The sequence below is a fragment of the Podarcis erhardii genome (assembly GCF_964252035.2).
Source record: "Podarcis erhardii genome assembly, chromosome: 6".
Lineage (NCBI taxonomy): Eukaryota > Metazoa > Chordata > Lepidosauria > Squamata > Lacertidae > Podarcis > Podarcis erhardii.
In genome coordinates this window covers 8,769,055-8,793,858 of record NC_138510.1, presented here as the reverse complement: position 1 = coordinate 8,793,858, position 24,804 = coordinate 8,769,055, and the positions used below count along the sequence as shown (strand labels likewise).

The window sequence follows — 24,804 nt, the reverse complement described above, 5'->3', positions numbered from 1 at the left end:
AGTTTAATGAAAATTGTAATTAGAACCCTGCAGTGCTCTCCTCTCTATGCCGGGCCTGCTAATTTGCATTACAAATCAAACCGATGTCAGGCAAAAGAAGGGAATTCATTAGAGACTAGCTGAGTAAAGTGTGCATTTGCAGGGAGGGGGCACACGCAATATGAGATTGCTACCCTTGATATAATAATAAAACATTTCTGCCCTGCCCTTGATACGAGCTAAGGGAGGTTTCCACATAGGATACTAACAGGGCAATCCCATGCATGTTTACTCAGAAGCAAGCCCTGAAATATAATATTATTATTAATAATAATAATAATAATAATAATTTATTTCTACCCCACCCACTCTGGGCAGCTTCCAACCAAATATTAAAATACTGTAATACATCAAACATTAAAAGCTTCCCTAAACAGGGCTGCCTTCAGATGTCTTCTAAAAGTCTGGTAGTTGTTGTTCTCTTTGACATCTGGTGGGAGGGTGTTCCACAGGGCGGGTGCCACTACCGAGAAGGCCCTCTGCCTGGTTCCCTGTAACTTGGTTTCTCGCACTGAGGGAACCGCCAGAAGGCCCTCGGCGCTGGACTGAGGTGTCCAGGTAGAATGATGGGGGTGGAGACGCTCCTTCAGATATACTGGACTGAGGCCGTTTAGGGCTTTAAAGGTCAGCACCAACACTTTGAATTGTGCTTGGAAACCTACTGGGAGCCAATGTAGGTCTTTCAAGACTGGTGTTATGTGGTCTCGACGGCCACTTCCAGTCACCAGTCTAGCTGCCACATTCTGGATTAGTTGTAGTTTCCCGGCCACCTTCAAAGGTAGCCCCACGTAGAGCGTGTTGCAGTAGTCCAAGTGGGAGATAACCAGAGCATGCACCGCTCTGGCGAGACAGTCCGCAGGCAGGTAGGGTCTCAGACTGCACACCAGATGGAGCTGGTAAACAGCTGCCCTGGACACAGAATTAACCTGCGCCTCCATGGACAGCTGTGAGTCCAAAACAACTCCCAGGCTCTGCACCTGGTCCTTCAGGGGCACAGTTACCCCATTCAGGACCAGGGAGTCTCCCACACCCGCCCGCCTCCTGTCCCCCCAAAACAGTACTTCTGTCTTGTCAGGATTCAACCTCAATCTGTTAGCCACCATTCATCCTCCAACCGCCTCCAGAGACTCACACAGGCAAGCCCTGCAATGTTTAGCAGGGCTTACTCCTGGTCCAGAATGCACAGGATTGCAGCCTAAGGGCAAAGCAAGATATGAAAAACATGTTTTTTAAAAGGGGGGTGGAAGGTCGGCTCCCAATTGCCCCAGAGGTGCTGCCTGTAGTGACCAGTTCAAGCATGTTTTAAAGAGCATGTTTATCAGAATGCATAGTTTGGCCGTAAATGTGCCAAATGTCTCCAGCTACCTGCCTTATTCAGTAAAATGTGGAAGGGCTTCAGTGATGCTATGCCCAAGCCATGGAGATAAGTAACTATACAACTTTTAGTTACAGATAGGTAGCCGTGTTGGTCTGCCATAGTCAAAACAAAACAAATTCCTTCCAGTAGCACCTTAAAGACCAACTAAGTCAGTTCTTGGTATGAGCTTTCGTGTGCATGCACACTTCTTCAGATACACTGAAACAGAAGTTTCCAGACCCTTCTATATAGTGAGAAGGTGGGGAGGGGTATTACTCAGAAGGGTGGTGGGAATGGGTGATTGGCAGATAGCTGTGATGAGCCTGTTGACGACTCTTAACGACTGCAATAGGTCTTACAGGAAAAAGCAAGGGGTGAAAAGGTGAAAAATGGCTTTGTCATGTATAATGAGATAAGAATCCAAGGTCTTTGTTCAGACCAGGTTTCTCCATGGTTTTAAGTTTGGTGATAAGTTGTAATTCAGCAGCTTCTCTTTCCAGTCTATTTCTGAAATTCCTTTGTAGTAAAACAGCTACTTTGAGATGTGTGAAAACACATACCATCTCGGGACTATTTAATTGCTCATCGTCTAACATTGTGTATGCCATAAAATGCCAACAGTGTCCTTCAGCTCTCTATATTGGACAAACAGGCCAGACCTTACGCCAAAGAATAAACGGACATAAATCGGACATCAGGAATCACAAGACAGAGAAACCAGTAGGAGAACACTTCAATCTCCCAGGACATTCTATACAAGATCTCAAAGTAGCTGTTTTACTACAAAGGAATTTCAGAAATAGACTGGAAAGAGAAGCTGCTGAATTACAACTTATCACCAAACTTAAAACCATGGAGAAACCTGGTCTGAACAAAGACCTTGGATTCTTATCTCATTATACATGACAAAGCCATTTTTCACCTTTTCACCCCTTGCTTTTTCCTGTAAGACCTATTGCAGTCGTTAAGAGTCGTCAACAGGCTCATCACAGCTATCTGCCAATCACCCATTCCCACCACCCTTCTGAGTAATACCCCTCCCCACCTTCTCACTATATCGAAGGGTCTGGAAACTTCTGTTTCAGTGTATCTGAAGAAGTGTGCATGCACACGAAAGCTCATACCAAGAACTGACTTAGTTGGTCTTTAAGGTGCTACTGGAAGGAATTTGTTTTGTTTTATACAACTTTTAGAAGACATCTGAAGGCAGCCCTGTATAGGGAACTTCTTTAAAAAAAAGTTTGATGTTTTATTATGGTTTTTATATTTGTTGGAAGCCGCCCAGAGAGGCTGGGGTAGCCTAGTCAGCTGCGCGGGGTATAAATAATAAAATTATTGTGATGGTGATGAAATAGGACGTCCCAATTTTCATTGGAGAAATGCTGGAGGCTGTGAGCTCAGTAGCAGAACATCTGCTCTGCGCACAGCAGATCCCAGGTTGCTGCTTTCAGTCCACAAGCAGTAGGCAATCAATTACGCTCTGCCTCCCATTTGCACCAAAATGAATGGGACGAAATAACGAAATGACAATGTAGTTTCTGTAACTTAGGCAAGCTGTGCAATAAAAAACAAAAAATTTCACCACTAAAGACAGAGAGGTGAATAAAAGAGTTTTGGGGAGAAGACAAACTGCAGCTGAATGGAAACAGTGATGTATGCAGGGCAAAATGAAAATGCACAGCCCTTGAAATAATAATAATAATAATAATAATAATAATAATAATAATAATATGAAATGAACTGTGGTTCACCTTCTTCTTCTTCTTCTTCTTCTTCTTCTTCTTCTTCTTCTTCTTCTGTGATCCCTTGTAGCTGAGTAAGATTGTCTTCATAAACATGGTTTTAACAATGAGTCCATAGGTGACTGCGGAGGCCAATTCTGGATCCACACGTCTTTCCACAGTGGGGACATTGGTTTCCGGGCAGGAGTTGATCAAGGTGAGGGTTTGCCAAGCGTGCCTTCCTCTTAGCTCGTTTCTCTCTTGAATCCTGCGTTTGAGTGTCTTCAAAGCCCATGACACCTTTGGTAAAGGCTGTTCTCCAGTTGGAGTGCTCACAAGCCACTGCTTCCCAGTTGTTGGTGTTTATACTACATTTTTTAAAAAAATTGCCTTGAGAGAGTCTTTAAGCCTCTTTTGTTGACCACCAGCATTACGCTTTCCGTTTTAAAGTTCTGAATAGAGTAGTTGCTTTGGAAGACGATAATCAGGCATCTGCACAACATAGCTCCTTCCTTCCTTAGGGTCTTGTTTTGTTTTGCCACAGCTGTGTTGGTAGCCTGGCTACCATTTTGCATCATCCACACAATCCTGGCTCTAGCATTGTTCCACTACACAATATATATTTGGAGTTCTGCAAAGTGGTCTTCATTTTTCAGAGGCAAGGACAAGAAAAATCTCAGGGATTTTTCACAGAAAAATGTCCTTTATAGCACAGCTGGAATTTCTGTTGAGAAGCTCCATGTATCCATTCTTGACAGAAGCCACAGAATAGGTGGAAGAGACCCAGAATGACTGTTTCCTGGCCAGTGGGTTGCAATACAGTCGCAGAGGCAATGCAACTCATCTGGTGGGCTGAGATTGTTAGATAATGAGTAGATAATGAGTTGGGTGGACACTTCATGCCTCAACCCCAAAGAGGAAACACATCACCAAAAAAGGAGGACACCTACTGGACTATACAGTGGTACCTCGGTTTAAGAAAGATTTGGTTTACAAACTCCGCAAAACCGGAAATAGTGTCTTGGTTTGAGAACTTTACTTCAGTCTAAGAATGGAATCTGAATGGTGGCAGGGCACTGGCGACAGGAGGCCTCATTAGGGAAAGCGTGCCTTTGCTTAAGAACTGTTTTGGTTTAAGAACGGACTTCCAGAACGGATTAAGTTCGTAAACCAAGGTACCACTGTACATTTAAAGTAGCCTCACACCATTTAAAACAAAATAAAAAAATTCCTTCCAGTAGCACCTTAAAGACCAACTGAGTTAGTTCTAGGTATGAGCTTTCGTGTGCATGCACACTTCTTCAGATACACGAAAGCTCATACCTAGAACTAACTCAGTTGGTCTTTAAGGTGCTACTGGAAGGAATTTTTTTATTTTGTTTTGACCATGGCAGACCAACACGGCTACCTATCTGTAACTCACACCATTTAAACAGTCATGGCTTCCCCCAAAGAATTCTGGGGAGTGTAATTTGTTGTGGGTCACCGGCGCTGTTAGGAGACCCCCTACTCCACTCACAGTGCTACAATTCCCAGAGATTCTGGAAGAGGAATCGATCGTTAAACCACATTGAGAATTGTAGCTCTGTGGGTTAGACTTAACCTTCACAGCTGTAACTCCCTATTATACCTAAATGCCAAATGAAGCTACAGACAAACAGACAGATGGATGGATGGACAGCCACACACACATCAAAATTCCACCCCATGTACAATTGGGATCTTTGGGGTCACTTGCCTCTAATTATTCTCAGACCAGGAAGAATAAATATTGGGATCAAATTTGGGAAAACAAGATCTTAGATTTTTTTGATATAGGATTTTGTAGCAAAGGCTTGGCTGGCTTTCTTTTTGAGAGGCAGGAGTACGAGCAGAGGAAGCAACAGTTTTGTTATTTCCTTGAATAAATGTATGTTAAGCATTGCAGGCAGGCCCAGATTCTGTTTTTGCTGGCAAGTGGGGAAGGTAACACCCCACATACAGCAAAGCAGTGTTTATTTTCTCAAGGGATGGGGAAGGGAATGCAAGATGGGGATGCTGAGCTGTGACAAGCTGATTTCCCTTTGGTTTAGGAAGTCACGAGCCAGCGTGAAGAGAGATTTCACTTGCTCCTGACCTCTTCCTTTCCATCCCCTTGGCAAAAACACTGGGTTCATGCTCTGGTCATGCGCCTCCCTCCTCGATCACAGCCACATTCCCTTCTCTGGCCTTGCTGCATCCTGCTTCAGCCTGGAGTTGCCAGATCTCCAGGGCTAACCTGAAGCCTCCATGTTTGCCTGGCCTCATCCAGGTGACAGGCTTCAATCTCTAGGTAAGTGAGAGTGTATTTAATAATGAGGGGTGTGGGGTACCAAGAAGTGCATGCAGCTTTTAAATTTCATCCCAGGAAGAGCTGGCTGCAAATTACAGCACAGACACTCGCAGCCTTTCTCAACCTGTGGGTCCCCAGATGTTGTTGGACTACAACTCCCATCACCCCTAGCTAGCAAGGCCAGAGCTCAGGGATGATGGATGTTGTAGTCCAACAACATCTGGGGACCCACAGGTTGAGAACCACTACTCTAGGGGATCCACCCTCCTCCACTCCTTTCTCCCAATTAACCTCCGTCTCCAGGGGCTGCTCCTATGTCTCATGTTTGGGCCTTGATAACTCAGAGTCTTGAGTTGACCTGGCATTTCTACTTCTTTTCCCTTTGCTCCTAGAAACTATTTGCCTACCTCATCACTCAGGGCACCTCCAGACAGTCTGTTCATTGTTCATTTCCAATTATTTGTGCTCATGATGGTATTGGGGTGGTTATACGTGATCCCACTATCAATACCCTTTGCACCTCCAAAAGCTGCAGGCTGGACTGAATTGCTTCACTGGCGGTCGGTGCTATGTTATCCCATTTTCAATACTGTTTGCCCCTGCAAAAGTTTTATGGGGGGGGGGTGTCACAGTGCTTCGCTTCCAATCGGTGCATATCCCAAAATTTCCTGTAACTTTTTATACCGCAATTATTCCACTATATTTTTTTTGTGTCCCGCTTTTGTTGCTCTGTAGTGCAAGAGTACCCATGTAGGTGGCAATAGCCTGATAATGTTGTAGCATCACAGAACAACTAATAAAGCTGAAGGGAGGATGAGTGGTCCAGTATAATTCCTCCACAAATGCACTATACAGTGGTACCTTAGGTTAAGTATTTAATTCGTTCCGGAGGTCCGTACTTAACCTGAAATTGTTCTTAACCTGAAGCACCACTTTAGCTAATGGGGCCTCCCGCTGCTGCTGCCGTGCCGCCGGAGCACGATTTCTGTTCTCATCTTGAAGCAAAGTTCTTAACCTGAAGCACTATTTCTGGGTTAGCGGAGTCTGTAACCTGAAGCGTATGTAACCTGAAGCGTATGTAACCCAAGGTACCACTGTAATTGCATCAACAGCATGTTGCAGAATACACCCACAAAGAATATAAAGAACATTCTGGAGGGGCCCTCAGATTGTGTGCTGTTCTTCAAAACCTCATTGGTATGGAGAAGAGCAGGACCAGATCACAGGACAGGCGTACATAGGTGAAAAAGGACACTGCCAACTTCAGTTTTTGTAGTCCCTGAGCAAGATGTATCTGGTGTGAAACACCATCACTCCTGGCTATTTGCTCACCAAGCAGAAGATGGGTGGGGCAAGCAAGTGACAGCAATTCTCTTTTTCTTCATTGCCAATGTTATTCACTTGCTCAGTCCTTTTGACCACAGGGATGGGGTAAAACAACAGGCGGCAACAGAAAACAAGTGACAACTGCAGCAAGGCTACTGCTTGCCTTGACCAGAGATGGGGAACATGTAATAGCCTGAGGGACACATTCCCTCTTGAACAACCTTCCAGGGACTGTATGCCAGCGAGATTGTGGCCCTCCAAAAGTGCTTTTTCCAGGGTGAGAGCATGGCACCCAAAATTGCCACTGTGATCTCGCACAAAAAATTGGGATGTCCCATTTTTCCCAGGACATTTGATGGGTATGAAACTATAGAAAGGCAGTATAAAAATAAATGTATATGTATGCATGTACTGTATGTTTTCTGTGGCCTGAGACAGAGTCCAGAGGACAAGATAGAGGGGTCCCTATGGTTCCCCATCCGTGATCTAGATCAGAGATTCCCAGAGTGGGTGATACCACCCACTAGGGAGTGGTGGGATTGCTTAGGGTGGTACTAAGATGCATTGGGGAGCTCAAGGTATAAATGATTGTCAGGCGCTGAAAAGCTGGTATCACTGGACCAAGTTCACCATTTTGTTGAACTAATCAAACTAAACAGTTTTCATTGGATTTTGAGTAAATGCACAATCCATTATTAGTGCTTCAAATTTTATGCTGTCATCATCATCATTTATTTATTTATTCATTTATATAAAACCCATCTGGTTGGGTTTCCCCAGACACTCTGGGCGTCTTCCAACAGAATGATCAAAACACGATAAAACATCAAACATTAAAAACTTCCCTGAACAGGCTTGCCTTCAGATGTCTTCTAAAAGTCAGATAGTTGTTTTATTTCCTTGACATATGACAGGAGGGCATTCCACAGGGCGGGTGGCACTACCGAGAAGGCCCTCTGCCTTGTTCCCTGTAACCTCACTTATCACAGTGAGGGAACTGCCAGAGGGCCCTCAGAGCAGGACCTCAGTGTCCAGGCAGAAAGATGGGGGTGGAGATGCTCCTTCAGGTATCTTCCTTCATGGCAAACCACTGTTCTGAAAAACGCATCATATAGAGTAGAGTAGAGTAGGGGGCACAGGGGATGAGTTGATGGAACCTAAGGATGCGGTGGCCGCTCCCCAAAAAAGTTTGGGAACCTCTGTTCTAGATAGACCAGTACTCTTACTGGGTATAAGGGCAGCTTTCTGCATTCCTTCTTCGCTGCTTTCATTCTCCCCTGGCAGGAGTGTGTGCAGGATCCAGGCCCTGTGACCAGTAGGGCTTCGCAGGACTGGGGCCTCCCTAAGTTTGTTCTGGAGAGGCAAGGCGTGGCCACACAGGTGAGGCCGCTTGGTAATTCACTGCACCTGGTGGCAAGAGCCTGGAAGAGATATAAGGTCAGCATTTCCCTTTGGCTCTTTGCCACAGGAACACGTTTCCTGCCTTGCTGCGTTTGGCGCTTTGCTTCCTGATCCTTGGACCTCGGTTCCTTGACTCCTTGCTTCTTGACCCTTGGACCCTTAACTTCATGACTCCTTTCTTCTCAACCCTTGGACCCTTGGACCCTTGACTTCATGACTCCTTGCTTCTCGACCCTTGGACCCTTAACTTCATGACTCCTTGCTTCTCGACCCTTGGACCCTTGACTTCATGACTCCTTGCTTCTCGACCCTTGGACCCTTGACTTTGGGACTCCTTGCTTCTCGGCCCTCGGACCCTTGACTTCGGGACTCCTTGCTTCCTGACCCTCGGAGCCCTGGCTTCTGGACTCTTGTTCCTGCTCCCACCCTGCCATCTTGCCCCCAGTCCAGTCATCCTCTGCCAGGACTTTGATCACCCGTAGACTGGACCATGACAACCCCTTGCTGAAGAGTCTTGGCTTCAAAGACAAAAGAAGAAGCTAGGATTCTATTGCACACTTCAGGGTGTAACATGTAGCCAGCTCCTTCGAGAAGCCAAGAGGAGGTGTGTTGGTAACTACGGATATTTACGTGGCATTGTTTAAGCACTGCTTATTCAGTGAAGAGCGTCATTTATCTCCCCTGTCATCCTATGCAATTTGTTTTGGTTCCTCCGAATCTCTCAACAGCACACTTGACTCCCGAGTCCATTATTATGTATGCTTTTTTGGCCTCCAACCAACAAACACTCCAATTAAGTTTCTGTTCACAACGGTCCCTCGTGTCCATCCATCCCTCGCTCGCTCGCTCACAAGCCCCGTTCCCTGTGTTTGTCATCCAGGCTAGCAGCCCCCCCATCAGCTGACTCATGTTTTATTCAAAAGCGAATCGACTTCTTTACGAGAGGGCAGCAGGCCAAACCTGTCGTAAGGATCTTAAAAGAGACAAAAACATAATAAGGGCTTTATTCTTAATCCCAGCTTTATCTCCTAGAACCTGCTCTCCACTCCAGGTCTCTGCTTTGGAATATTTGAAATTATAATAAGGAAGGAGGGGGTGGATTTTGAAAGAGGATGGGGCAAATTCATGGAGGATCCCGCTATCAATGGCATCTCACAAGTTGGCCACTGTGAGAACAGGATGCCAGACTACATGGGCCATTGGCCTGATCCAGCAAACTCTTATGATGTCCTTTGGGCTACAGCTAATGAAGGCCAGCTTTGTTTGTTTGAAAAGAATCTAGGTTTATTTCACACACAGCCCTGCAAATAGCTCAAGCTGTGCTCTTCGATCTAAGAGAGGATTAGACAAATTGGTGGAGGAGAGCGCTGTTGATGGCAGAGGCAGTTATTATTATTATTATTATTATTATTATTATTATTATTATTATTATTATTATTACCCCGCCCATCTGGCTGGGCTTCCCCAGCCACTCTGGGTGGCTTCAAAAAAAAAAATTAAAATACTGTAGTATATCAAACATTAAAAGCTTCCCTGAACAGGACTGCCTTCAGATGTCTTCTAAAAGTCTGGTAGTTGTTGTTCTCTTTGACATCTGGTGGGAGGGTGTTCCACAGGGTGGGCGCCACTACCGAGAAGGCCCTCTGCCTGGTTCCCTGTACCTTGGCTTCTCGCAGTGAGGGAACTGCCAGAAGGCCCTTGATGCTGGACCTCAGTGTCCAGGCAGAACGATGGAGGTGGAGACGCTCCTTCAGGTATACTGGACCAAGGCCGTTTAGGGCTTTAAAGGTCAGCACCAACACTTTGAATTGTGCTCGGAAACGTACTGGGAGCCAATGAAGATCTTTCAGGACCAGTGTTATATGGTCCTGGCGGCTGCTCCCAGTCACCAGTCTAGCTGCCGCATTCCGGATTAGTTCTAGTTTCCGGGTCACCTTCAAAGGTAGCCCCACGTAGAGCGCATTGCAGTAGTCCAAGCGGGAGACTACTACAGACTACAGACTACTACTACTACAGTAATGCTTCTGAATACCAGTTGCTAGAAACCACAGAAAGGAAGAGTGGTCTTAGGGTCGAATCCTGCTTGCTGGTTTCCCACAGGCATAAGGTTGGCCACCTTGAGAGCAAGATGCTGGGCTAGATGTGCCAATGGCCTGATCCAGCAGCCTCCTCTTATGATCTTATGCCTGAGTGCCTTCCTCCTTCCATTATTGCAGAACTGTAAACAACTCTATCTGTAATTTCAGGGATGGGCAGACTTCAGGCTTGCAGGATCTGTTTCGTGTGTTACCACAGTCCTGAGGAACCCCAGTGCTGGGTGGAATACAGTGGCTATGAGTTGGACAGAAGGTACTTCCAGAATGTTGCTGTTTTGGGGAAGAGTTTTGAAATACAGTGGTGCCCCGCAAGACGAATGCCTCGCAAGACGGAAAACCCGCTAGACGAAAGGGTTTTCCGTCTTGGAGGCGCTTCGCAAAACGAATTTCCCTATGGGCTTGCTTTGCAAGACGAAAATGTCTTGCGAGTTCCTGCGGGGTTTTTCCCCTTTATCCCCCTTTTCCTAAGCCCTAAGCCGCTTATCAGCTGATCCGCTGATAAGCCGCTTATCAGCTGATCCACTAAAAGCCGCTAAACCGCTAATAGCGATAATCCGCTAAGCTGTCAATGGGCTTGCTTCGCAAGACGAAAAAACCGCTATACGAAGAGCCTCACGGAACGGATTAATTTCGTCTTGCGAGGCACCACTGTACTGCTTTTTATTCAGCTCACAGTAGCAATGAATGAAGCTTTCCCCAAAACGTCTAGCTATATATACATTGTTTACACAATGGGCCCTGCGTGATTGGCTAATTCCATGCTGCTCCTGTAGGCCAATCAGGTTGCGGCTTCACTTCCTTCAGAAGCCTGATTGGCTGCTCCTGCAGGCCAATCAGGTTGCTGATTCACTTCATCCAGGAGCCTGATTGGCTGTTCCTGCAGGCCAATCAGGTCGCTGGTTCACTTCCACCTGGAGCTGGATTGGGTGGCTCCTGCAGACCAATCAGACTGCTGCATTCTGGATCCTATTGTTCTAGGATTCAGCTCAGTACATAACAATTCGATCACATACCAGGAAATTCAGTTTGCACAATTAATAGTTGGCTGGGAGGGCTTGCACCACAAACCCACTTCTGCCAAAGACCATTCTTTGCAATAAAGAAAGTATAAAATATTGGGTTGGCAATGGCTGCTGTGCTAATCACGTGAATTAACTCCAACTCTGAGATTTATTGGCCCGTCGCCTTCTTTTTCCCCTTTATTTCCCCTTTGTTTCATTCAAGAGTTTTCTCCATCCCAGTTCACAGATTGCAAGTGTATATTTGGCAACGGAATGGATCCTGCTACTTGTAAAGTCAACTGTCATCTAGGAAACGGAACAAAGGGGACATTATTCATCTGCTGGAAAGACGTACAATCCCCTTTTTGTCCCAGACGTTTGTTGAAAACCATATTCTGTTACTACGCCTTTCGCTCTCTTGCCATCAGTTGCACAATTCACAGCCAAGTGTGGTTTTAGGGGAGACTTGAACTGCCCCATTTACACTCCTAAAGTGGCCCAGATCCAGAATGCACACACAATGTTATGAGGTACTGGTGCCCTGCAGCAAGCAGGTTTCTGCATGGACTATGAAGTGTCTTATGTGGTTTGGGAGGCACAGCTCAGCATTCATATCCTTGGTCATAGGGTTCAAACGCACAGGTTCAATCCACACCACCTCTAGTTACAATTCCAGACAATTCCAAATAAAAGAGAAACAGGAGCAGAAATTGATGGTGTTTGCGAACTCATGCCATGTCCAGAATGGAAATCCATCCAGTGAATGCAGTCGGTATCAATTCTTCGGTGATCAGCCTTCTTTATGGTCCAGCTCTCACTTCCATACATCACTACTGGGAAAACCATAGCTTTAACTATATGGACCTTGCATTTCAGATACCTGGGGCCAATGCCATTTAGGGCTTTAAACACTAGAGTGAGCACCTTAAACTGGCAATTCAGTCGGTGACAGCTGCTGTGTGATGGTGGTGCAAGAAAGACAGCTGATGGAACCAGAGAATATTGACCTCCACCTGAATTTGTGCCCCATGTTCTCCCAGACAATGCCCAGGGAAAGGGGAAAGGTCAAGGACAGAGACGTATCAAAGCTTGGCCTCCTGACACACATTGCATTCAGCTCTCCCCGCTAAGGGAATACACCCGGCCGTGAATCTGCAGCTACTCAATACATATCGAGACAGTGGAGCAAACTCACAAGGGAGACCTCTGTTATTATTACAAAGGAACGTAACCAAACACAGGAGAGCAGCTTCGAAAGAGGCCATTTGGAAACCGTGTGCGTGATCCAAAAGTTAATGGGAGTCACCATATGTTGCTCTGCACCAGCTGAGGCCTCCGGACCTGCTGATCATTATAATCATTATTTATTTAGATTCGTAAAAGTGGTCTTACAGCACCTTGGAGATTTGCCGCTTTATTGCTCCAAGAGTCTCTGGTAAGCAAGAGGCTGCTTCACGTCAGTTGCCTCATGTGCTCCAGAGGTCCTGACTGAGCTGGTTTTCCTGGTCCCTCTTCCTTGCAACTTGTCGCCCCTATGTTTTCTCCTTGGGGATGGTTCTCAACCCATTTCTTTATTTGTAGTCTGCTTCCTCATTAGCATTTCTTAAGCATGGATGTAGAAAGAAGCAAACAGAAGACGGAAGAGTGAAAAGTCAACATGAAACCAAGGGAAACACTTCCTGGAATAAGAAAGTGTTTGTTATATGACAGAGGTTCTTAACTTAATCTTGATCAGAAAGGATATCCACAGGTGAACAGCAATGAATGCATGGCTTCTAGCAGTTAAAAGCTGTGCATGAGAATCCCCCAAAGTTCTCAGTGGTTGGGCTTAAACCCAACATGTAACATTACTTGAACCCAAGTTGCTAGGGCCTTCTCGGTAGTAGCGTCCGCCCTGTGGAACACCCTCCCATCAGATGTCAAGGATATAAACAACTATCTGACTTACAGAAGGCATTTGAAGACAGCCCTGTTTAGGAAAGTTTTTAATGTTTGAAGTTTTATTTTGTTTTAATGTTCTGTTGGGAGCCGCCCAGAGTGACTGGGGAAACCCAGCCAGATGGGCAGGCAATAAATAATAAAATTATTATTATTATTATTATTAGCCTTGTAAATTAGGCCACTGAACCTGGCCCAGTAATATATGGGCAGCCACATATCTTGGGAGTGTCCTGGAAAAAACGAACATCCTGTTTTCTTGTGTTGAGAGCTCACCTTCTAAAAAGTGTGGTGTCATGTGAGCACAGCCCTGAACAAAGTGTCACTGAAGCTCAATGATTTCACATGGGTCACATGACTCTCACAGAAGCAGATCCTGGTTTTGGGACTCAAGATATTGGAGGGTATGAAGCCAGTGCCAGATTTTGGGCAACAGAATTATGTGCTGATGGTAATACAGGCATACCTTTTGTTACGTTTGCTTCGTGATACATTTTTCAGGTTGCGACTGCGGTGACCCAGAAGTACTGGAAAGGGTTACTTCCGGGTTTCACCACTCGCGCATGCGCAGACGCACAAAATGACATCACACAGATGCGCAGAAGTGACGAATCACAACCCGCGTGTGCGCAGACTCAAGTTGCATTCCTTTCAGGTTGCGAACGGGGCTCCAGAATGGATCCCGTTCGCAACCAGAGGTACCACTGTATTATTATTATTATTATTATTATTATTATTATTATTATTATTATCTGAATTTATGTACCGCCCTATACCTGCGGGTCTCACAGGATAAAATCAGAATATAAAACCACAAAATACAACAACCCAATAACCCTCCCCCAAAAGGGGATAGGATGTCAATCCAATCAACCAAAGACCTAGTTAAAGAGGAACATTTTTGCCTGGCACCTAAAGGTGTATAATGAAGGCGCCAGGCAATCTTCCCTGGGAAGCGCATTCCACAGATGGGGAGCCACTGCAGAAAAGGCCAATTCTCATGTTGCCACCCTCTGGACCTCTCATGGAGGAGGCACACGAAGAATGGCCTCAGAAGATGATCTCAGGGTCCGGGTAGGTTCATATGGAAAGAGGCAGTCCTTGAGGTATTGCGGTCCTGAGCCATTTAAGGCATTGTAGTTCGAAGCCATGGTAGTCCATTCCCATCAACAGTCCAGCCACAGCAAGTACCAGGAAAACTGGGGCAGAGGACAACATAGAGGGGGAGGGAGCTCTGTGTGAGGGGAAAGGAGCCAACAGGCACCATCATCAACCCCTAACTGACTGTTGAAGAAGGGGAGAGGGAGGGAGGGAGAGAAAGAGAGAGGGGGCACTCAAACTGACCCTTTAATCTGCTTCTTGTTCTGCTGGTGAGAGAATTGGGAGGGAGAGTTGGCATTATGCAAGCTTCACATCACACACACACACACACACACACCCCTCATTTATAATTCTCCTCACACTGCAATTAAAAAGTACACCCCAGAACCAATGAAATGAGGCTGCAATCCTATACACATTTGTTTGGGATTAAGTCCTATTGAATTTACTAATTATTACTAATAGTGTCTGTGTCTTATCTAGATTGAGCTTCTGTTTATCTGGGGCCATTATGCAGCCAGACACTGGTTCAGCACATCCACTGCTACAACTGCTTGCGACGAACATGAGAAATAGGGTTGCAGGCGATCAGCACACTGCTGAAAATGCCCTCAGAAACCCTGGGTGGTTCCTCAAAATGAATTCATGCAGGTGTTGAATAACACACGGAATAAGGGTGAGTCCTGCAGAACCCCACACTGAAGGGCCAAACAAGACTTCCCCAGTACCAGCCTCTGGGGTCAGGTCCCCAAAAGTAAGAGCTGAACCCACTGAAAAGGAATATCACTTGTTTCCCACATGGACAGCTGATCCAGAAGGATGCCATGGTCAATGGTACTGAAAGCCAAGAGATCAACAAAGATCTACAGGTGCACATTCCCCCGTCAATGAAAAATTGTTTGTGTGAGCTGTCATTCATGTAACCTTCATGTGTGAATGAGCCATTACAGGACTGAAGCCCCTCCACCCATCCTTTAAGGCTCCTAAAGAGGTTCTCCTATTTCCCTGAGAAGCTATTTATCTCTGGCCAAGCTCTTGGTGAAGCTGTTTGTTTTTATTTAATGAGCGTGCTTTTTTTTTTTTTTTTTTTTTTTTTGCCCAGAGACAAAAAATTGATGATCTCCTTCTACTGGTCCACAATAGAAGGTGTCCTTTCATACTGCATCACGGTGTGGTCCCCTGGTTTGACATCGACAGATTGGAAGTGCCTACAGAGGGTGGTCAATACAGCGCAAGATATTATGGGCTGTCCCATGAATCCTCTGGATGACACTGCAGAAGAACGTTGCCTCAGGAGAGTGAGGAAAATTCTCAGAGATGATTTGCACCCTGTCTGGCACTTTCTTGATCTCCTGCCCTCAGGCAGAAGATATAGAAGCATGATTAGTCACACCAACAGGGTAAAGAACAGCTTCTATCCATGGGCTGTTAGGCTACTGAATGAAAAGATAACAGCAGGGCAACTGGCTTTCGGGTTTGGTGGGTGTGTGTCAGTAAAGGAGGGGAATTAAGACTAAGAGAGCTGAGTGGGGGGTGCTCGTGTAATCTCACTGTATACAAGTTGTACAAGTGACAAGAAAGTATTTCAAATTTCAAAGACCACACCTGGTAAAAGTCATCATGATGTTGCGGCTACAGAGTTAGAACGGTGGTGCCTCACATTCAGAACCACCCCCAGCCAAGTAGCTGAGCTGAGCTAGATCCAACCTCACCCACGGGGTTGTTGTGTTGATAAAAGAAAGGGGCATGCATGTACACAAATGTGTGTGTGTGTGCCACTTCAAGTCACTCGGATGAAGGATAGGGTGTAATAAATACTTCTCCCTTTATAAAAGGTAAAGGACCCCTGGACGGTTAAGTCCAGTCAAACTATGGGGTTGTGGTGCTCATCTCACTTTCAGGCCAAAGGAGCCAGTGTTTGTCCACAGACAGCTTTCTGGGTCATGTGGCCAGCATAACTAAACCACTTCTGGTGCAATGGAACACCGTGATGGAAACCAGAGTGCACGGAAACACCATTTACCTTCCCGTTGCAGTGGTACCTACCTGTTTTTATCTCTTTGCACCGGTGTGCTTTCAAACTGCTAGATTGGCAGGAGCTGGGACAGAGCAATGGGAGCTCACTCCGTCATGGGGCTTTGAACTGTCGACCTTCTGATCGGCAAGTCCAAGGGGCCCAGCGGTTTAGACCACAGTGCCACCCACATCCCCTCCCTTTACAGCCAGCAATTAGAATGGGGAATGCCCTGCTGTGCATTGTGGAGAACGCACATTTTCCCCTTTAGCTGCACAGAATGTAAACCTAGGCCTGGCATCAGCACCCAATATTCATGGACAGCTGCCAGAATTATTCTACCTTTACATTCCAACCGTCAAGAAGAATGTGTTTTTGATTCCCATCTGCAGGGCTGGGCTAGTCCTGCTAGCTGGAGCATCACGGTAGATGAGAGCCTGAGCTATATGAACCAAGAAGTTCCTTGAGCGCTACTCTTTTAGCACGCTAATGCATGCAAGCAAGCAGAATTATATTTGCAATTTTTTTTTGCATGCTGCTGAAAGAGAGGGTGCAGGTGTCCCTAAACATTGCCTGGGCTAGTTTATACGTATACGTGCAAAGGTATAAATAATTACTATAATTTAAATAGAAATGCTATCCATCCATTGGAGCTGAGGCTCCAGTACTTTGGCCACCTCATGAGAAGAGAAGATTCTCTGGAAAAGACCCTGGTGTTGGGAAAGATGGAGGGCACAAGGAGAAGGGGACGACAGAGGACAAGATGGTTGGACAGTGTTCTGGAAGCTACCAGCATGAGTTTGACCAAACTGTGAGAGGCAGTGGAAGACAGGAGTGCCTGGCGTGCTCTGGTCCATGGGGTCACGAAGAGTCGGGCACGACTAAACGACAACAACAACAACAAAGCATAGGTCCACAAGCATATGAAATACCCTTCTGAACCCTTTCAACATGTCCCTAAACAACGACGAAACAGCAACAACAATCCATCTCACCATGGTGGAAGTGACCTGTGTGCCTACTTAATTTGCTGTCCATCTTATGCTCACGTATCTTTAAATTGGTCTTAGACAGGACATCCCTTCAAACATGAGACATGTGGCACCCCCAGTCATGTTATCCTCAGTGGAAGAGTCTTTGTTTTGCATGCAGAACATCCCAGGTTCAATCCCAGCACCTCCAAGTTAGGTCTGGGAAAACCCCTGGGGTACCACTGCCAGTCAAAGTAGACAACATTGAGCTAGATGGAGCAATGATCTGACTCACAATGCGGCACCTTCCTATGTCCTCCTATTCTCTGGGGTGTTGGAAGAGGCAACCCCACACTTCAGACCTGTAGGGGGTTTAGATACCCTCAGCCTGACTCAACATGCATATCTACATATTTGGAGTTGGACATGGTCCACACCCTGGAATTAACACAGCACCACATTTGTCTCTGACCATTACAGAAAGACCGAAAATTAGCTGCCAATGATAATACGCCTGTTCGTTTTCCAACTACAGTTATATGTGTGTAACAAAATTTACTTCTGGTGTACTTTTCTTTTTCTTTTTTACTGTAACCAAATTTGCAAAAGCTGCCGCTTATTTGAAAACCGTGCTTGCGTGTGCTGATGATTAGTAGCAAGGGATTTTCCGCCCTGTTTTTTTCCTCCAAACATCCCACGTGATGCTGTTGTGCTCATAGGCACCTGGTTTCCAAGCAGATGGATGGTGGGGAGCCTGGAGTGAAGGTGGCAGATGGGACCTTCTGTGAGAAAGGGGGCCATGGCAGTCAGTGCAGTCCGGAGGCTCAGTCCATTTAAGTCTGGATTATGTACCATCCAGAGGGTTTGTTCCTCCCTCCTCCCACTTTTTTTTTTTTTGGCACAAAGGAAACCATTAGCAGGCATCAATTAAGAAGCAAATGTATCCAGGGCTTGGCTCAAATGAGAAGACATCAAGTAGGATAGAGCTGGGGAGCTGAGCAGCAGGATGCAACCCAGAGGAAAGGTGACGGTTCTGAACTCTCTCTCTCTCTCTCTCTCTCTCTCTCTCTCTCTCTCTCTCTGTGTGTGTGTGTGTGTGGTTTCTGAGCTGGTACAACCTTTTAGTAGGACTATACCACCTTGGAATGGAAGTTTGCATGCCAACATTTCCATGCACGTAGAAAAAAACCTGCAAATAAGGCAGGAAATATTCTTCAGCATGGCTTCATCTGTTTTGAAACCTCAAGTGTGAGACTGGTGTGTTGTAAGGGTGGGCGGAATTCCTTTTTCATAAAAATCTGGTGTGACAAGAAAAGACTAGGTTAGACGCCTTCTCCCTCATATCTAGGTTTCTAGGTGGAGGGAATTCAAATTCTCCTCCATATCATACAGGCCTTGTCCTGCAATCTCAGGCAGTACAGATGGTTTGAGAAACTTCAGGTGTAGTGGCTGGATGCAGCCTCCAGGCCTCTCTTTGTTACCCTTGGAATTCCTTCCAGCCCACACTTCCCTCCCTCCAGGCAACATCCCTTGCTTCACAGCCTCCTTGAGTGTTTTCGCCTGGATGGAATGTGGGAAATGTTCTGAAGAAACAAACCTCTGGAGTCGGCAGGTTTGCAGACTCTGTTCACCAGCTGGTGAGCGCAAAGTGCAACCCTGCTCAGCTTGCCTGCCCACACCTGTTCCCAAGTTCAGAACAGACACACACACACCCAAAGCTCAAGGCAAGGCTTTTTGAAAGCCCTTTTGCAAGCAACACTGTGTTGCTGCTTATATTGGTTTTCAGAAGGTCAATGAGCAAGGTGGGGCTGTTTGCAAAAGCGCTTTCAAACAGCCCCATGCTGCACTTTGAAGTCCCGGCAGTTGGGACTTCAAAGCACAGCGTCAACTGATGTCACTATGGCAACAAGGGATTGGCAGCTTGTAGAAAAGGCCCCCCACCCCTGATATAGACAATTCTGAGCTAGAGGGACCAATGGTTTGGTTTTGTAGAAGGCAGCTTCCTATGTATATCATGAAAAAGTTACATACAAAGCTCCACCAATTTTGGATTAGCCTTGGTTGCTTTCTGAAATCTGTGTTTGCCACCCACCCTGCTTCTTCCCCAACTTGGGGCAGGGGGTGTCCTTTCCAATGTTGCTCTATAAAGACATCTTGCTGCGTTTTGAGTGTATCAAAGGTTCAGCTTGATAACAGGGAGACCATTTGTCTTTCTCCTGAACCTGGAGAAGTTTGATGGGCTTCCGATGACCTCAAAGTGAGCTTCTCTTGCCAGATTAAAAGTTGCACTCGCCAGCAGCATGCCTTTTCCTAAACCTTGAAAAGTTTGATGGAGTCTCCTTGACCTCACATGGAGCTTGCCTTGCCCTACTGGAAGAGGCATGGCACCCATTCATTCTTGTACATGCATAGACCAGGAATTAGGAGGGGTGGGTTTTTTTAAAGGGGGAAATGCAACAATGAGGAGGCTGTGAAGCTGATTGCCGAAGCAGTAAAATCCATTAAGGGCCAGAGGGCTAAAGAGTGCTCGCTCCTGTAATACTAATAGAAAGCTTCTTCAAAGGAGACCTAAATGCAGAAGGGAAACTATTCAGAGAAAGACACAGAGAAAAGGACTTGCAGAGTCTCCTGCCAGGAAAAAGGCAAGGAGGGGTGGTGGAAAGAACTGTGTTTTGGGGGAGGGGGTGCCAAGGAAGTTAACCATTAGCACAGTGCTGCCCAGCACCCAACCTCCCCGCTGGCTCAAGTGATTTCACAGCGTTGTTCTCCGGGAAGAGCAATGGGACACCACAAATTCAAAGCAGCCAGCAAAAAAAAGCCACAGCGATGAACAAAAAGGCTCCATCTCATTATACTTTATGAATTAGCATGGACATCTCCTTATTTTATATGCTTCATGGGGTCCATCAACGTGTGCTGGGTGGCGCCCATTAGGTTCCATCGCTGGCCAGATGCATGATGTCACACAGTAGAACCAGAGCAATTGGAAACAGACCAGGCAAAATCTCATCGTTTCACCCAGTAACTCACTGGGAGTTTCGCCAATAACTTGTGATCTCACTCTTCGGAGAGAAAGCAGGGGGAGAGCGTGGGGTGGGAGACATGGGCAGGGATGCTAGATAGCGTGCTTTAGAAACCCCCCAACTTTGCATTTTTTGACCTCCCCGTTTTCACCGAGGCAAATGCCGTGGGAAGTCTCTAAGGCGATGGCATCCAAAACTGGCTGGAGAAAATGAGCAAGCTGATTCTTCAAGGGGGAGGAGGGTCTCTCTCCCTCTCCCTCTTCAAAATAAATAAATAAATAAAACATGCCTGGGGTTCTTTGTTTCAGTATCTTGGATACCAGAGAACTCCCACGCTTGTCAAAAGTGAAGGCCAGCAACAATAATTACTGGGGGGGGGGGAGGAATTAAAGAAGAGCCCCAACGATGCAAAAGTGCATATTAAAGGACAACGATGATATTTAAACAGCAAGATGAGCCAAGATAAACATGCACTTAAAAAAAAAAACAATTCACTACAGTGAGAACTAGTTATTGATTTTAATGCATGAAACGCAAACGTGTGTACTTTTCTGCAGAAATATAGTGATTACATTGAACAAGCACCCAAATTTTATATCAGTATTTAAAGTTTTCAAAAAGAACAAACCGTCTGAGCTCACTGGTGACGATGAACAACGGAAGACACCAGCCCATCAGCATAAATTCAATCCCAAATTAAAATTTCCTCTTCGCTTCTAATCCCCGAAAGCACCTTATTTCAGCTGAAACATTTCCTAACGTTAGCTTACAACCTGTTTGTTTAACGTCCCTCTTTTCCCAAGCAAGACCTAAAGAGTCTCTTTTTAAAACGAAGCGCATTTGAGGAGCTGTGCCAACTTCACAATGAAACAAACGGAGCGCATTGCCCTTTTAAGGCGAGAAAGACCCTGTCTCCTATTAGAAATTGACATGTAGGGAAACTTCCAGCTACGAGCTCAATCCGCAGACAATCATAAAACAGCCAAACCTTTGTTTATCGCTGTCCAGTGCTGGGCAAGTATGTGGAATGCCTAAAAGGGTGGGGTGGGAGCCTTATTTCAACAGAGAGCTGACCTCCATGCACAGTTCAGACAAGAATTTGTCCCCCTGCCCCCAAAGAGAGAGAGAGAGAGACGAAATCCCCCACCAACTGTACTTTGCAATCTGTAACGCTGAGAATGCTTTAAGCTGTTTGTTTCAGGTTGGCAGACATCCCAGCTCACTGGCCAAGCACATGCTATAGCAGGGAAAAAGAATTAGCACACTCAATAGAGCCTTATATGCTACTCAATATAAATTATGACCTTTGGCAGTTTTGCTCATCATGACTATTCCAGAGACTATGTGTGGAACTTCAGCAGTTAGCAGATAGCGGGGGGTGGGGTGGGGGGTGGAGAGAAGCCTGGCCGTTCCAATTCCAGTTTCAGATCAAGCGGAATAGCCAAGACCGCTCCTATTCCCCAAACAGACAGAGAAACGGGGGGATTCCATCCCAAAAATAAAAAAAAATTACATTTTAAAACTTGGAAGGAAAAATATCTGTAAGTCACAACAGCGGACAGCACGAGCACATTATTACCAAAACGAGGTGGATGCAAAGGCAGTCGTTTCTGGAGCTGTTGAAAACCCAGTTTTCAAGGATAAGGGTTTTTGAAAGAATTTGGCAGCCAGGTGTCTTTTGTCTGTGTGACCTCCCTTTCCTTTCAGAGCTGAAAGCAATGGGAAGTTTTCTCTATCATGCACACACAAAATGAACCAGGTCTGGGGTTTTCCATGCAGCAATCCCTAATTTGGAACAGGACAGAAGTGGGATGGAAGGGCAAAAAGAAATTGGAAGCCAAATTGTTTCCGAAAGCCACTAGTTCTGTAGGGCAACTCAACAACCAGCTTAAGCGCATGTCAACAGCGGTGGTGATGTGGACCTCACCTGGCATGCAACAATCTTTCTGGTTTGTTGTTATCCTGAATATTTTTTATGTCCCTTCATGCTGTGCAGTTTTCGCCTCTGAGAAAGGCAGATGGAGGAAAAATGCAAGAGGCTATAGGACTGACTTTCGGTGGTATGTACTGAAATGATTTACCAGGGATTTGCTAGCCCTTTTACAACATTTTAACCACTGTGCACAGAATCTGCAAGGGTGAATTTATTTATTTATTGCTTGCTTGTCTGTCTGTGGCATAATTAATCCAGAACAGCATGAACCTTAGTGATAAATTGGACCATCACTAACCGGAATTAGAATCTCCTCCAGCCCTACAAAAGGGAGATCTGCTTTTATTTCACTGCTCTTCAGTGACCACGATGGGAGGGAATGTTAAAAGTTGCCTTAAAAGCGTGTTAAGGGGGAACTAATCCACTTGAAGCCATTGTAATGATACGGCTTCCTATGTCAGAACCCAGTTTCCTAATCCACAGAAACAAATTTGGAGCAACTTCCAGAAGGAGGTGGCTGTTATTCCGGATTAATTGGAGGCAGCCTTTTGAAGGGGTCAGAGTTGCACCATCACACCCATGGCTGCAAGGCACACAGGTCACTAAAACTGTATGGAATTTGAACTCTTAACACTTTGCAAGGTGCTGCACACAAAGGCTGATAACTTGACATGCTTTGGACGCACAAGGCAAACTTAGAGAGAAAAGTGAGGGCAGCTGAGAAAACAGGAATTATCCTATTATTGCTGTTTTTGTTCTTGATATTACTGCTTTCATTTGGGGAATATAAGAAGGTTGCACCCAACCCTAAGCCCAAGAAGTGGGGCAGGTTAGAAATTCAACAAACTGACTCAAAAGGCATGCGGAAAGGGAAGCAACTCATTGGCAGAGCTGATGCGTTGAGTGCAGAAAATAGTCGGTTCGATCCCCAGCATCTCCTGGTAAGGCTGGGGGAGGACCCCCACCCCGAAGATGGATCTACTAGGAAACTAATAAACCTTAAGGGGCCCTGATCCCAGAGGGCCCCAGAAGCGACTTTAATCCACGTTGCTTAATATATATTTTTAATTCACACCAGTGACTTGGACACTTGAGACAATCCACTACAGCCATTTTAATCCAAACCTGAGATCTAGTAGTTTTAAAAAAGTGGAGATCTGTCATGGGACAACCCCTACCGAAGATGGTAACAGTGGTGACCCACAACTGGTTGGGAAAGAGACCACCTTACCAGTTCCAGCTTCAGAACTCCCAAAATGTGGGTCTGCCACTGCCCAGCCCCCTTCCTGGCTGCTGCCAGCCAGTGTAGACAGCACTGAGCTATGTGGTCCATCGAAGAAGCCCGATTCGCCTGTTTCCATGGGACGCTCCCCAAAAGGGAGACGAAACTCCACCATCGACACCCTTGATTTTACCAATGGCCTGGGTACCACCCCGGAGGCAGGAGTTCTCGCCGGGAGCATCCTCTCCCCCAGCGCGCCAGCCGCTTCCACTTACCAGCTGTAAAGTGCAGAGGAAAATTAGGGTGCAGCGCCCCGTACAGCACGCCATCCTTCCCGAGCCTTGGGGGACCCCGCCGGCGCCTCATCCAAGGGAGCGCCTCACCACGACCTCCCGGCTACCATCTCCAAGTTCAGCGGCGCTGCGCTGCGAGAGGAAGAGACCCCAAAGCCCGCAAAGCTTCTGAGTCCTTCTTCCAGACTTTCTTCTTCTTTTCTTCCCCTCCTCCTTTTCACCCCCCTCCACCCTGGGAAGCAGCCGGGCTTGAGCTGAGCTAACAGCTGCTCCGAGCAGCCAGGGAGGTGCTCCTGGGGCTTTGTGAAGGAGCCCCCGCCAGGGAACCTCCACCTTGGATGGATGGATGAGTGGGTGGGAGATTGGGAACGCGGGTGGGGGGGGGAGTGGGTTCTTAAAAGGGCCATGCCACGCGGAGGTGGCCACCTTCCCCGCGATTGGTTGGAAAGCTGCCTCGCAGAGACGAGAGTGGCCCCCATTGTCTGCTGGTTTGCATTTTAATTGCAATTAAATTGCTACTACTACTACTACTGTTATTATAATAATATGCTTATACCCTGCCTTTCCACCCTGACAGGGACTCTAGGCGGCTTACAGGTAAAAATAATAACAGCTAAAAACATAGGGGGTGGGGAGGTAAATAACCGTTAAGAAACAAGTAAAGAGAATTAGAACTATTTATGTGTATGGAAATATATGTGTATATGTACACACACAGAGAGAGTGTTTTTTTTCTGGGGTGAGGCAGGGGTACACATACCCCTAAACTTTTTGTGAATCTAAGTTTGGCCTCATTGAGAGGCAGTATTTAAATACGAGTAGGAAAATGAGAGTACCCCTAAACATTTCTTTTAGAAAAAAAAGCAGTGTGTGTGTGCGCACACATGCGCACGTGCATAAAAACTCAATTGAAACCATGTCAACAATAGCAATGGTTGTAATTTTAATTGTACAAACAGAGGTCCGTATAGTTAAAGCTACGGTTTTCCCAGTAGTGATGTATGGAAGTGAGAGCTGGACCATAAAGAGGGCTGATCACTGAAGAATTGATGCTTTT

General features: G+C 46.1%; 1 protein-coding gene across 4 annotated transcripts in view; it reads right to left on the bottom strand.

Moving 5' to 3' along the window:
• Positions 1–24,079, bottom strand: part of NKAIN4 (sodium/potassium transporting ATPase interacting 4) — a gene marked incomplete at its 3' end in the record, with an annotated part of 564,211 nt that extends 540,132 nt beyond the window's left edge. For 2 of the 4 annotated variants that reach the window (XR_014158000.1, XM_081868137.1), the window contains exon 1: positions 23,730–24,076. Coding sequence is in view for 3 of the 4 variants with exons in the window: in XM_081868137.1 (XP_081724263.1) it covers positions 23,730–23,783 (54 nt within the window). Of the gene's footprint in view, positions 1–23,729 lie in introns of all 4 variants that reach the window. The other 2 variants (XM_081868139.1, XM_081868138.1) reach the window with 2 other exon arrangements.
• Positions 24,080–24,804: the final 725 nt, after the last annotated feature.